General features: G+C 44.7%; 1 protein-coding gene across 1 annotated transcript in view; it reads right to left on the bottom strand.

Annotated features, from left to right (window-relative positions):
• Positions 1 to 5,231: 5,231 nt before the first annotated feature.
• nup214 (nucleoporin 214) overlaps positions 5,232 to 13,474 on the bottom strand; it is a 159,574-nt gene continuing 151,331 nt past the window's right edge. Inside the window, exons 35-36 of the mRNA XM_080211964.1 lie at positions 10,895 to 10,922; positions 5,232 to 5,504 (exon numbers count right to left, since the gene is read on the bottom strand). Coding sequence (XP_080068090.1) covers positions 5,468 to 5,504; positions 10,895 to 10,922 — 65 coding nt within the window. The 3' untranslated portion in view covers positions 5,232 to 5,467. The remainder of the gene's footprint in view (positions 5,505 to 10,894; positions 10,923 to 13,474) is intronic.

The raw sequence follows: 13,474 nt of genomic DNA, 5'->3' as shown, positions 1-13,474 counted from the left end.
TATGGCAGCACCAGAAATCAAACTGCAACAAACATGAGAGGCAGTCACACACCAGTCAGGACTTACTAAAGACTGCCGCAGAGTGAGTGTGTAAATTAAACCCAGTGAAGTTTCAGTAACTCTATTCCTGACAGTGCACTGCTGACAGAGAGAGATCGCTTCTGCATCAACTTTGGCCATCTGTGGCTGATAAATGTATATTTATAATTTAAAGTTATACAGAGTGGAAAAATCTCTGCATTTAGACGGCAGATTTCACTGACTCAGCTTAAAGCCTCACTCCTGTTAAAGACTGAAAGTGGTTTCTACTGAGCAGAATCATTTTAGGATTAAAAGTGAACCTTGCCGCCCCCTCTCAAGATGCCCACTTACTGGGCAAATGGGTCACACTAGGGTGTGGGGGGTTACTGGACACTGCCCATGAAGGGAGGGGGTGGTAACTGGCAGAGAGCGCTAAATGAATTGTACAGCATGGGAGGGGGCCATCCAACTCACTGAGCTTGCTCCTTGAAAGGAGCGCCCAAATCAGCCTCGCCAAACCACCAACCCCCGCCCCCTCCCTCAACTCTTTCCTGCTTCCATTCCCCTCTTGGGCAGCACATCTCAGGTCGTAACATTGCAACATGGACAGATACATAACCATCTCCCCCAGTCTACCTTTTTGCCAATTACCTTAAACCTATATCCTCGTAGATTCATTTTGCAGGTGTCGCTGGCTAGACCAGCATTTATTGCTCATTCTAAGTTGCCTTTGAGAGAGTGGTGGTGAGCTGCCTTCCTGAACCGCTCAATCCCTAAGATGTAGGTACACCCACAGTGCTGTTAGGGAGGGAGTTTCAGTATTTGGACCCAGTGGCAGTGAAGGAATGGCAATACATTTCCAAATCAGGGTGGTGAGTGACTTGGAGGGGAACTCCCAGGCGTATACTCTCCTGGTCTTTCTGTATGGTAGTGGCCATACATTTGGAAGGTGCTGCCTAAGGAACCTTGGTGAGTTCCTGCAGTGCATCTTGTAGATGGTACACGCAGCTATCACTGTCCACCAGAGTTGGAGGGATTGAATATTTGTGAAAGGGGAAGCAATCAAGCTGGCTGCCCCCCCCGCCTACAAGATGTCGAGTTCCTTGAGTGTTTGTCGGAGCTGCACTCATCAAGGCAGTTGGAGAATATTCCATTATACTCCGGACTTGTGCCTTTTAGATGGTGGGCGCAGGAAGAATTCTCACAACACCAGGTTAAAGTCCAACAGGTTTATTTGGTTATTACTCACCTAATGAAGGAGCAGTGCTCCAAAAGTTTGTGCTACCAAATAAACCTGTTGGACTTTAACCTGGTGTTGTGAGACTTCTTACTGTGCCCACCCCAGTCCAACGCTGGCATCTCCACCTCACGACTCCCACTGACACCACAAACCGCCGGCTCAAAGTGGAGAGGATCTCCAAGAAGATGGTGGACAGGCTTTGGGGGAGTCAGGTGGTGAGTTACGTGCTGCAAGACTCCTAGCCTTTGATCTGCTCTCGTAGGCACAGTATTAATATGACTAGCCCAGTTCAGTTTCTGGTCAATGGTAACCCTGAGGATGTCGATAGTGGGGGATTCTGTGATGGTAACACCCATTGAAAAATCGAGGATTCTTATGATGGAAATATTAACTCATTAAAACTCATAATATCATACAGTGCAGAAGGAGGCCATTCAGCCTATCCAAACTCTTAATTCTGAACACCTCTACTGCTTCTGTTTTGAGAACAGCAGCATCTTTGACAGTATCGCTATGTACCTGAAGTCTTTCATCCCTGGGGCCATTCTGGTTGTGGCTGCATCTTTGGATGTGTATTGGAAGAGGGGAAAAGTGGCGGACACAAGGAAAACAGCACAACCATAGGATCGATTTGTGACTTCTTCAACCACATGACAGGTCAAGCGCCATCACCCTCCTCTCCCTACTCCGTATCCAAAACATCTACAGTTCTAAGACAGAACAGCACAGGAACAGGCCCTTCAGCCCATGAGGTTGTGCTGAACATGATACCTAATTAAACTAATCACTTCTGCCTGCCCTTGCTACATATCTCTCATTCCTTGCATATTCATGTGCTCGTCTAAAAGCCCTTAAACGTCCCCCTTGTATCTGCTTCCATCACCCCCCCAGCAGCGCATTCCAGACACCTACCACTGTGTGTGTAAAAAACCTGCCCCTCACATCTCCTTTGAACTTTCCCCTTCTTACTTTAAGTGCATATCCCTCATAGTAGGTCCTGCCAAACCTCTCCAGTGTCTCGCTCACCTCTGAACTTATCCAACGGGCACCGTTGATAGGTTGTGTAAACAGTGAAAGTATCACAGCTAAGCTACATCTATGCACGCACTGCCCAGCAGGGCTGGCAGGAGGTGTGAACTATATGCAGGAGGGGAGCACTGACTGGGTTGTAAGTTGAGCATGTTTGGAAGCTCAGGTAGCTGGACGGCAAGCACGTGGTTGAGCTGCAGGTTTGATCTCCGTTCCGGTTCAGGTAGATTTGGGATCTCCTCCACACCGTGCCTTCGCGAGTGACAAACCAGAACTGACAAAATCTCCTCCTTTCAAAAGCACTGGATCATTTGCTTAATTAGTTCATAAGAACATAAGAAGTAGGAGCAGAAGTAGGCTATCTAGCCCCTTCGAGCCTGCCCTGTCATTCAATAAGATCACGGCTGATCTGAAGTGGATCAATTCCACTTACCCGCCTGCTCCCCATAACCCTTAATTCCCTTGTCTATCAGAAACCTATCCACCCGTGACTTAAATATATTCAAAGACAAATTCATTTACTAATGGGTATTCAGAAGAGTACAGACTCTGACACTGGTGTTACATTAGTAGTTATATATACTTACAACGTTATACTCTGTGAATAAAGATTAGGCATGATGTGGAGATGCCGGCATTGGACTGGGGTAAACACAGTAAAAAGTCTGAAAAAACCAGGTTTAAGTCCAACCGATTTATTTAATAATAAATCGGTTGGACTTAAACCTGGTGTTGTCAGACTTTTTACAATAAAGAATAGGTCCACTTTCATCCTTCAAGTAACTATCAAGAGTATAATTACAGATCCATGCTAACATGCAGTCATAGTCTTCACTGAGATCAGTTTAGTCAGTACATTCCGATCCTTCTGTTCTGTTAATATATTTACAAAATAGTCCTTACCTTTCAGCTTTGTAGGTTTTAATGGTTTTTTCCCCTCTCGACCTGGTTTGCTCTCTGTTTTTGCGGCAATTCTCCTGATCGCAGATAACACAGCGCCTGAGGAATGCAGAGACCAGCTGGGAGCCCAGCCCTGTGCTGGGAAACTTCACACTGGTGCACCGTCACACGGCACCGATGCTCAAAACATCGTTGCACTGGGGCTCCAGAGCAGCATCGCATTGAGGCACCACTGCATTGGAACTCGCTGCCTACGAGTGTGGCAGAAGTGATGAAGGATGGTTTCGAAAGGAACCTGGATAGAGATTTGAGAGAAACAGGTCCATGCAAACAGAGCAGGGGGATGAGATTGGACTGGACTGCTCCCCACAGAACCGGCAAAGACTCAATGGGCCCAATGGCCTTCTGTGCCATTAAGACCATGGGGCACCACCACCCCACGGTTCCCTTGCATTTTAGAAGATGTAGGAGCAGACGTAGGCCATTTGGCCCATCAAGTCTGCTCTGCCACTCAATCATGACTGATGTGCTTCTCATCTCCATTTTCCTGCCTTCTTCCCATAACCCTTTAACCCATTCCCAATTAAAAATCTGTCTAACTCCTCGCTGCCCCAGCATCCACCGCCCTTAAAGGGTAGCAAATTCGAAGTTCTGTCTTTATGACTGGCAAGATGATGAAAAGATGCAAGAGTTTTCAACAGCCTGCGGGGTAACTGAATTTCCAAACTGCTTGGCACACATAGCCCAGGCACCAGCTTGACAATTCTGCTGGCTGATAGAAAGATAACAGAAATTGATGATTAAATAAACTGGTCAACTGTCATTAGTTCCTCCACAGACACCCGGAAACAAAGTGAGGAAGACTGAGTTTTCGAGGGTGCCCTGACCAAGTCAAATTGCTCATTCACCAAATTGTTCCAGAACATTCATCAGTTCTTCGTTTGTGAAGCAGAGTTTACATGTAACTCATTGGCTGGAAAGCACTTGTGCAACATCCTGAAGACATGATAGGTGCTATTTATAAATGCAAGTTCTTCCCCTCAGTGAGGGAGTGGTGCAAATGCTTCCACTTGCATGGAAACATACATAGAAAATAGAAGCTGGAGGCCATTCGGCCCATTGGAAGTGCTCTGCCATTAACTATGGTCAGACGGCCAATCATCAAACTCAATACCCTGGTCTCAGAATCAACCACATCACTGTCCATCTTGATAAAGAATTCTATTATATTACGGTCACTCACTCATCCCCAAGGTTCTCTCACAACTAATCCTTTCTCAATGCAAACTCCAAGATGGCCGGCTCCCTTGTTGGTTCTTCAATGTATTGCTCCAGAAAACCATCCCGTATACACTCCAGAAATTCCTCCTCTATTGTACTGTGACTAATTTAACTCTCCCAATCTACATCGGGCACCACGATCGCACAGTGGTTAGCAGTGCTTCCTCACAGCACCAGGGACCCAGGTTCAATTCCTGGCTTGGTCACTGTCTGTGTGGAATTTGCATGTTCTCCCCGTGTCTGTGTGGGTTTCCTCCCACATTCCAAAGATGTGCAGGTTTGGTGGATTAGCCTTAGTAAAAAAGTAAAGTTTATTTATTAGTCACATGTAGGCTTACATTAACGCTGCAATGAAGTTACTGTGAAAATCCCCTAGTCACCACACTCCGGCGCCTGTTCGGGTACACTGAGGGAGAATTTAGCACGGCCAATGCACCCTAACCAGCATGTCTTTTGGATCGTGGGAGAACATGCAGACTCCGCAAGGACAGTGACCCAAGCCAGGAATCGAACTCGATTTCCTGGAATTGCCCCTTGGTGTCAGGGAGATCAGGGAGATTAGCAGGGTAGAAACATGGGGTTACAGGGATGGGTCTGGGTTGGATTGTTGCCAGTGCAAACTCAATGGGCCGAAAGGCCTCATTCTGCACTGTCGGGATTCTATGAAAATGGGTACGTGGCAACTGTGGGAAGCTTTGGAGCAGAAAGGGTCTAAACTATCAGCAGGGCCTCATTGACAAAGTGAGAAGATAAGGGCAAATTTAAAATAGAATTTTATTAGACAAAGTATGGCGTTAACATGATATCATGTGACAGGCATATCCCAGAGCAACACACATGATTCCATCAGACTCTGCACAATGACCTTACTGGCTTGCAATTATGATTCAATGTAAATCGTGCCACCCACAACAACTTTTGGGTTACCAATTATCATATATATATAATATAATATATATACTTCATAAAAAGAATCAAATAAAAGCTGCATAGAATTCAGCCCCTCCATCCACTGGTGAATGACTGACCGGATCTGAAAAAAGAAAAAAGAATTAAACATAGAATCAACTGAAAAACAGCAAACCAATCACTGCCTCAAAACTCATTTCTGGTGAGATTTCAGTCGGGGTGTGAATTTTATATCTCCTGCCTGGTTGGGTCGCTGCTTTAAGGAGATGACGTGAAATAAACTTCAATTTATTTCTGCCCATATTGCTCTTTAAGTCTTTCTCTGTGACAACTGTACAAACAACCCCCTCTCCCTCAGCCCGCACCCCCCACAGTTTGGAGTAAATTGGTTTCAGCGATGCAGACAGGCTGGCGAAGCTCGGATCCTTCTCCACGGGACAGCGGGACCTCAGGGGAGATTTAACCACATTACCCCCCACTGCACAAATCTACCAAACCAATAGCAGCAAATCTTGCATCAGGGAAAAGCCTCTCTTGCTTCCTGCTGTTTTTTTCTCTCTCTATCCTCCTGTTAAATTAAGGACAGGACGACAGGTGCTTGGAGTCTGCCCACAAACCAGTCACACAACGTCCCTGGGGACGAGGCAGGTTTCCGTGGTTGGGGTTTGCAGGAAAATGTAGGCCAATTTAAGAAAAGCTTGAGAAATTCCTCCACAATTCCTCAAGGGTGATCGAATGAGTTCCAGGAGGCCACAGTGAAAGAGGCACAATCCCTGATGCCCCCACCTCCGAGACGACATCAGCCAGGCCTGCGTGGTTAATGCAAACCTCGGAAGGTTTTGGATACAAATTCCACTTCAGAGACTGGAGTGTAAAATCCTGGCACCCGTACAGTACTGAGTGAATGCTACACTGCCAGAGGTGCCAATTAAACCGAGGCCCCATTTGCCCTCTCCGGTGAACATGAGAGATCCCCATGGAGAAGAGCAGGGGAGTTGGCATCACTGCTCTGGCCAATGTTCATCCCTCAGCCAAAGCTGACAAAAGAGAAGTAATTTCTCATTCTCACATTGTGGAGCTGGCTGCATGTAAACCGGCTGCTGCATTTCCTTCAGTGCAACATTGACTACACTTCGAATGTACTTAATTGGTTGTGAAGTATTTCGAGATATCCAGGGATTCTTAATTATGTTACAGAGAAGTGACTTGCTTTTTTTCCCCTCAGGCGTATCAATAGGAGCTCACTGGATCACCGCCATGACAATCCCTTACTGAGTGTAAAATATAGAAGTTCCTTACTCCTAGTGACAGCGGATGGTCCTTTCCTGATTTGGGATAGGAGGGGCGGCGGGAATTATTCAGTTAATATCCTGAGAATGGAATCCAATGAACTTGGCAAAGTCCATGGGTTGGAACTTGTGTAATACTCATTAGACTCTACACCTTCAGGGGGATATAAAGATATTTCTCATCACACCCAGGAGCATCCTAGGGGTGGCACAGTTGCACAGTGGTTAGCGATGCCAGGGACCTAGGTTTGATTCTTGGCATGGGTCACTGCCTGTGTGAAGTTTGCACATTCTCCCCATGTCTGCGTGGGTTTCCTCCGGAAGCCCTGGTTTCCTCCCACATGTAAGGCCTGCTGGTTAGGTGCATTGACCTGTACATATGCTAGAGTGTGGTGACGTGGGGAATTTCACAGTAATTTCACTGCAGTGTTAAGGTAAGCCTTATTGTAACTAATAAATAAAGTTTAAACTTTTGAATTTTGAAAACAGAAAATAAATAATCCACAACAAAACTTCAGCTACTCTTTGCAATACGTTTGGGCTTTGTTTAGCCAAGGACGTTCCATTTCTAATACTATATTCCTTTAAAAAAAACAGTTCTTGATTCAGAATATCCTTTTCATCTGTTGGAGCAGAGGGAAGAGGTGGTGATAATATCATTGTACTATTTGTTAATCCAGGGACATCTTTCATTCTCTCCCCCTGCAGTATAAACATCTCCCACTTTCTATGCCTTTTAGCTTTGACAAAGGGTTATCTGGACTCGAAACGTCAGTTCTTTTCTCTCCTTACAGGTGCTGCCAGATCTGCTGAGATTTTCCAGCATTTTCACTTTTGGTTTGCTTTTATTAATGCCTTGGGGACACTGGTTCAAATCCCACCAGAGCAGCAGGTGGAATTTGAAACAACAAATTTAATTAATAAAAATGTGAGAATATAAAGGTAGTCTCAGGAGTGGTGGACATGAAACCACCATCGATTGTTGCCAAAACCCATCTGGTTCATTTATTTATTTTATTCATGTCACAAGTAGGCTTACATTAACACTGCAATGAAGTGACTGTGAAAATCCCCTAGTCGCCACACTCTGGCACCTGTAGGGATACACTGAGGGAGAATTGAGCGTGGCCAATGTACCTTAACCAGCATCCCTTTAGGGGAGGAAATCTGCCATTCTTACCCAGTCTGGCCTACATGTGACTCTAGAGCCACAGCAATGCAGGTGACTCTTAAATGCCTCCCTGAAATGGGTAATTAAGCCACTCAGTTTAAGGGATAAGGATTGGTAGCAAATGTTGGCCTTTCCAGCGCCGCTCACACTCCATGAAAGGACAAAACAACAGAGTGGGAGAAGTGAATTCTATCACCGCATGGTTTTAGAATTTAAAAGGACAGTCACAATATGACTCAATCAATTTTGCAACACAAAAGGCAGCAGCAAGCCCAATTTTCCTTGTTTTGCGTTGACTCTATAGTAACTTTGCATTATTCAAACAGTACAATAAGTCCACGACCAGCACATGACAACATCTTGCAGCAGCCATGTATAACCAAATGGACGCCACATCTGGTACCATTCCCCGAGTACCAGTTAAAGGATTCAACGGGAAAGGGAAGTCTGATGCTATTTTGTGTGTCTCTCCCAGTTTAGACCTCTCTCACTGCAACATCTACCCAAGTGCACATTTGGTTCCACTCGCCTGTTCATGACCAAAGTATTTTAAAGTGCAGAAACAACGTCAAATAATCTTATAATCAACAGTAACTGAGTGGATTGGGAATTCAGCTTCTAAAGAAACACAACTGGATCACCTGAACAGAAAGGCTCTGAATCTAGTAGTTCGTATGATGCAATGCAAATCCTGATGTATTTCAGGAGAAGATTAACACAGCAGGGAGGAAAGGAATAGAAGATTCTGCTGGCATGGTGAGATGAAGGGAGGCAGGAGGAGGCTGGTGTGGGGTTTGAATGTGCACTATCGATCATTAGCAATGTAGACTTGGGGATATTCTTCAGGTCCAGTGTAAAATTCACCACTGAGAACACGGCACTGGACAATACCAAGGACCAAACAACTAAATGAGGAAGTAATTAGTTGACCTCCGAACCAAAAACTAAACCCAAACCTGGAAGAAACAATGAGTGAATGTCCAGCATAGCACTGAGTAAAATAGGTAGGAAATAAAGACATGTAAGGCTAAGGGAGACAGAGGAGAGGAAGAGGAACTAGCAAGGAGGGGTGGGGAAGGTGGGAGAAGAGGGGATGGCCAGGAGAAAGGGGCAAAGGGGGGTGATAGAAGGGCAGAGAATGGAGAGCAAAGAGGGAGAAGAGAGAGATAGAGAGACAGGGAGCAAGGGAGAGAGAGAGACTGCACAAAGGGAAAGGAGAGAGAGACAGACAGGGAGAGAGAGAGTACAAAGGAAGAAGGTGAGAGAGAGAGACAGGGAGAGAGAGATTGCAATGAGGAGGAAAGACAGATAGAAAAGGAGAGAGCAAAGGGGGAGAGAGAGAGACAGGGAGAGAAAGCGTACAAAGAGGGAGGAGAGAGGGAGATGGACAGGGAGAGAGAGAGCAATGCAAAGGGTGCTGGAGGATCCAGGTGGCAGAGTTATCATCAGTGAGAAGGGAATATTTATTTCTGGATTGTATAATTTGAGATTAGAGTCAGATTAGCAACTGGAATCAGAAAATGTCAATACCAGGACACGTGAAGCAGTTAAAGAGAGGGCGAATGTCAGCACATGTCCAATAGGGAGGGAAAGCCAGTTGGGAGGTTACTATTGATTGTCAGGGTAATATTTGTACCTCAGCCATTATTCCTGTCACAACAGTCACATCAATTAGCAGCAAGTTCAGTTCCCAGCATTTTATGACAAATCAAACACATTTGTTTTAACAAAGTGACTGAAAGAAAGGAAAGAACTGAGCAGCAAATCTGGGAACAGATGGATTTGCCAAGGCTGAAAGGATCTGTTTAATTTGCATTCTAAAGCAAGCGTCTTGTCACAACGTGCGGGGTTCAGCATGGACAGGTTTGATCCTCCCGTCTGTGCACAATCTCATTGACTAACCACCCAAAACAGGCAAACTGTGAATAGGGGTTTACGCTGCAACTGCAACATGAGTCCAACTTGGAATCAGAAACCAATCTTTAAAAAAACAACCTTTAAATAAAATTGGACCTTGCAGCAACATTTAAATCCAAAGTTTTTTTTTATATAATTTGGAGGAATTCATAGAGTCATTGAGGTTTACAGCATGGAAACAGGCCCTTCGGCCCAACTTGCTCATGCCACCCTTTTTTAAACCCTTAAGCTAGACCCAATTGCCCACATTTGGTCCGTATCCCTCTGTACCCATCGTATCCATATAACTGCCCAAATGCTTTTTAAAAATTCAGTGCTGGGACTTTCCTGGAAGGGATCAAACCAATCCTATACACAAACCGGCAATTCAGATCAGGGATAGTTTTAGAAGGATCTCTGAAGTGACTGAATTGCAGAGTAAAACATCAAGGTCAGGTGTCAGTGCAGCTCACTGCAGTATGTTTATCTGACAGACTGGTGCCTTATAACCCAGGCTGACACTCGGAGCGCAGTACTGAAATAATGCCACACTGTTGAAGGTGCCAGTTTTCCAATGAGATGTTAAACCAAGCTACAGCGTCATGAATCTCTTTGCAGCCTGTGGGATCTTGCTGTGCATGGACACAGAAAATGGGAATGAGCATGGAACACTCACTCAATTAAGATCAAAATTGATGCTGTATCTAAACCATGAATCAAAAGATATATATACCCAGCCAATGTGTTTCGGAAAAGATTGCAATTTAGTCAGGGGTTGACCTCTCTCTTTACTAAAACCTGGGGATGTAAATCAAATGAGATGAGAATTATTCTTTTAAGTCCTTTAGCTTCCCATCTGCTCATTATATAATAAAGTGTATTCCTCCTCTGATTAATCCTTTATTGAACTCAGTAACAAAACAGCCAAACAAACAATCCTCTTACAGTAGAAATACAGAAAACAACAGATACACAGCACAACTGTCAAAAAGCAAAGTCAAAGCATCGCTTAAAATGCAAAAGTGGGAAAACTGTCTTTAACCCATAAAGGGCCTGACATGTTTTATTGTCGATTCAGCTTGATCAGCAGGCAAGGGGTTAATAGGATTCCGGGTTCTGGTATCAGTTAGAAATGAACTTTCAGTCTCATTTACTTACTGATGTTGAGCGCCAAAACTTCCAAACCCTGCAATTTAATGAGAAGCAAAGGAAAAATTAGTGTCACCTTTAAGAAATGCATCCAACAATCAGAAAGATAAGAAGCTTACATAATAACAGCTTGCGTTGACACAGCCCATTTTAAGAGGTCAGGACAGCCTGAAGAGTTTCATAGCCAACGAGGTGCAGTCAATGTTCTAACATTGAGAAATTCAGCAGCTAAATTAGACTCAGCGAGGTGCCAAAAATAGCAATGAAATAAATGTACAATCATTTGATTTTTTTATGATGATGGCTGAGGGATAAATAATGGTCTGGGGTGAACTTCCCTGCTTTACTCGAAACTGTCTCTTTTATATCCACCTGTGTGACACAGTGGTTAGCGCTTGCTATCTCACAGTGCCAGGGACCCGGGTTCAATTCCTAGTTTGGGTCACTGTCTGCACAGAGTTTGCCTTGTGTCTGCGTGGGTGTCCTCTGGGTGCTGGGTTTCTCCTGGGTGCTCCGGTTTCCCCCCACAGTCCAAAGATGTGCAAGTCAGGCGGATTGGTCATGGTGTACATGCAAGGTTACAGGGATAGGACAGGGGAGAGGGCCTGGGTAAAATACCCCATCAGAGATTCAGTGCAGGCTCGATGGGCTGAATGGTCTCTTCTGCACCAAAGGGATTTTATCTGAAGGCGTAGAACAGGGCTTCAGTTTAATACCCCGTCTGAAAGACAGCACTTCCAACAGTACAGCACTCCCTTAATACCACACACTGGGTGTACTACACAAAACAGGGGCAGGAGGCATCGGGCCTCTTGAGCCTGTAGTTCCTTTCAAAAAGTTCACAGCTGATCACTTAGTAGCTTCACTTCCCACCCTATCCCTCAATTCCCTTCACACCCAGAATTTGATCAATCTCAGCCTCCAACATGCTCAGTGACAGCACTCACATCTTCCAGGTTCAGATTTGCAAAGATTCACAAGCCTCTTGAGTGAACAAGGTTTCTCATTTTAGTCTGAAATAGCCCATTGCTTATCCTGATTTAATAATTCAGAGTCATAGAGGTTTACAGCATGGAAACAGGTCCTTCGACCCAACTTGTCCATGCTGCCCTTTTTGTTAAACTCCAAAGCTAATCCCAATTGCCCATATTTGGCCCATATCCCTCTATATCCATCTTACCCATGTAACTGTCTAAACGCTTTGTAAAAGACAAAATTGCACCCCCCTCTACTATTACCTCTAGCAGTTCATTCCAGGCACTCACCACCCTGTGTGTGAAAAAATTGCCCAGCTGAACACTTTTGTATCTCTCCCCTCTCACCTTAAATCTATGGCCACTAGTTTTAGACTCCCCTACTTTGAAAAAAGATATTGACTATCTAGCTGATCTATGCCCCTCATTATTTCATAAACCTCTAAGATCACCCCTCAGCCTTCTATGCTCCAGAGAAAAAAGTCCCAGTCTATCCAGCCTCTTCTTATAACTCAAACCATCAAGTCCCAGTAGTATCCTAGTAAACATCTTCTGCACTCTTTCTAGTTTAATAATATCCATTCTGTAAAAGGTGACCAGAATTGCACACAGTATTCCATTCCAAGTGTGGCCTTACCAATGTCTTGCACAATTTCAAAAGACGTCCCAACTCCTGTATTCAACGTTCTGACCAATGAAATCAAGCCTTCTTCACCACTCTGTCCATCTGTGACTCCACTTTCAAGGAGCTATGAACATGTACCCCAAATCTCTTTGTTCTCTAACTCTCCCCAACGCCCTACCATTAACTGAGTAAGTCCTGCCCTGGTTCAATCTACCAAAATGCATCATCTTGCATTTATCTAAGTTAAATTCCATCTGCCAATCGTCAACCCACTGGCCCAATTGAGCAAGATTCCGTTGCAATCTGAGATAACTTTCTTCACTGTCTACTATGCCACCAATCTTGGTGTCATCTGCAAATTTACCAACCATGCCTCCTATATTCTCATCCAAATCATTAATATAAGTGACAAGTAACAGTGGACCCAGCACCGACCCCTGGGGCACACTGCTGGTCACAGGCATCCAGTTTGAGAAACAACCCTCTACAACCACCCTCTGGCTTCTCTCATCAAGCCAATTTTATATCTATTTGGCTACCTCACCTTGGATACCGTGTGATTTAATTTTATGCAACAACCTATCATGCGGTACCTTGTCAAAGTCTATGTAGATAACATCAACTTCACTGCCCTCACCTTCCTTTTCGGTTACCTCTTCAGAAAACTCAATCAAATTTGAGACATGATTTTCCACTCACAAAGCCATGCTGACTGTCCCTAATCAGTCCTTGCATCTTTAAATGCCTGCAGATCCTGTCTCTTAAAATACCTTCCAACAATTTACCCACCACAGATGTGAGGCTCACTGGTCTGTAGTTCCCAGGCTTTTCCCTGCAGCCCTTTTTAAAACAAAGGCACAACATTTGCCTCCAATCTTCAGGTACCTCACCTGTGACTATCGATGATTCAAATATCTCTGCTAGGGGACCTGCAATTTCCTCCCTAGCCTCCCACAGGAGGATACACTTCATCAGGTCTTGTGGATTTAT

Source organism: Carcharhinus amblyrhynchos, chromosome 25, assembly GCF_965287045.1.
Source record: "Carcharhinus amblyrhynchos chromosome 25, sCarAmb.v2.hapA, whole genome shotgun sequence".
NCBI classification, from domain to species: domain Eukaryota; kingdom Metazoa; phylum Chordata; class Chondrichthyes; order Carcharhiniformes; family Carcharhinidae; genus Carcharhinus; species Carcharhinus amblyrhynchos.
Note: the sequence above shows the minus strand (reverse complement) of the source record. Positions and strands in the feature narration are given on the sequence as shown.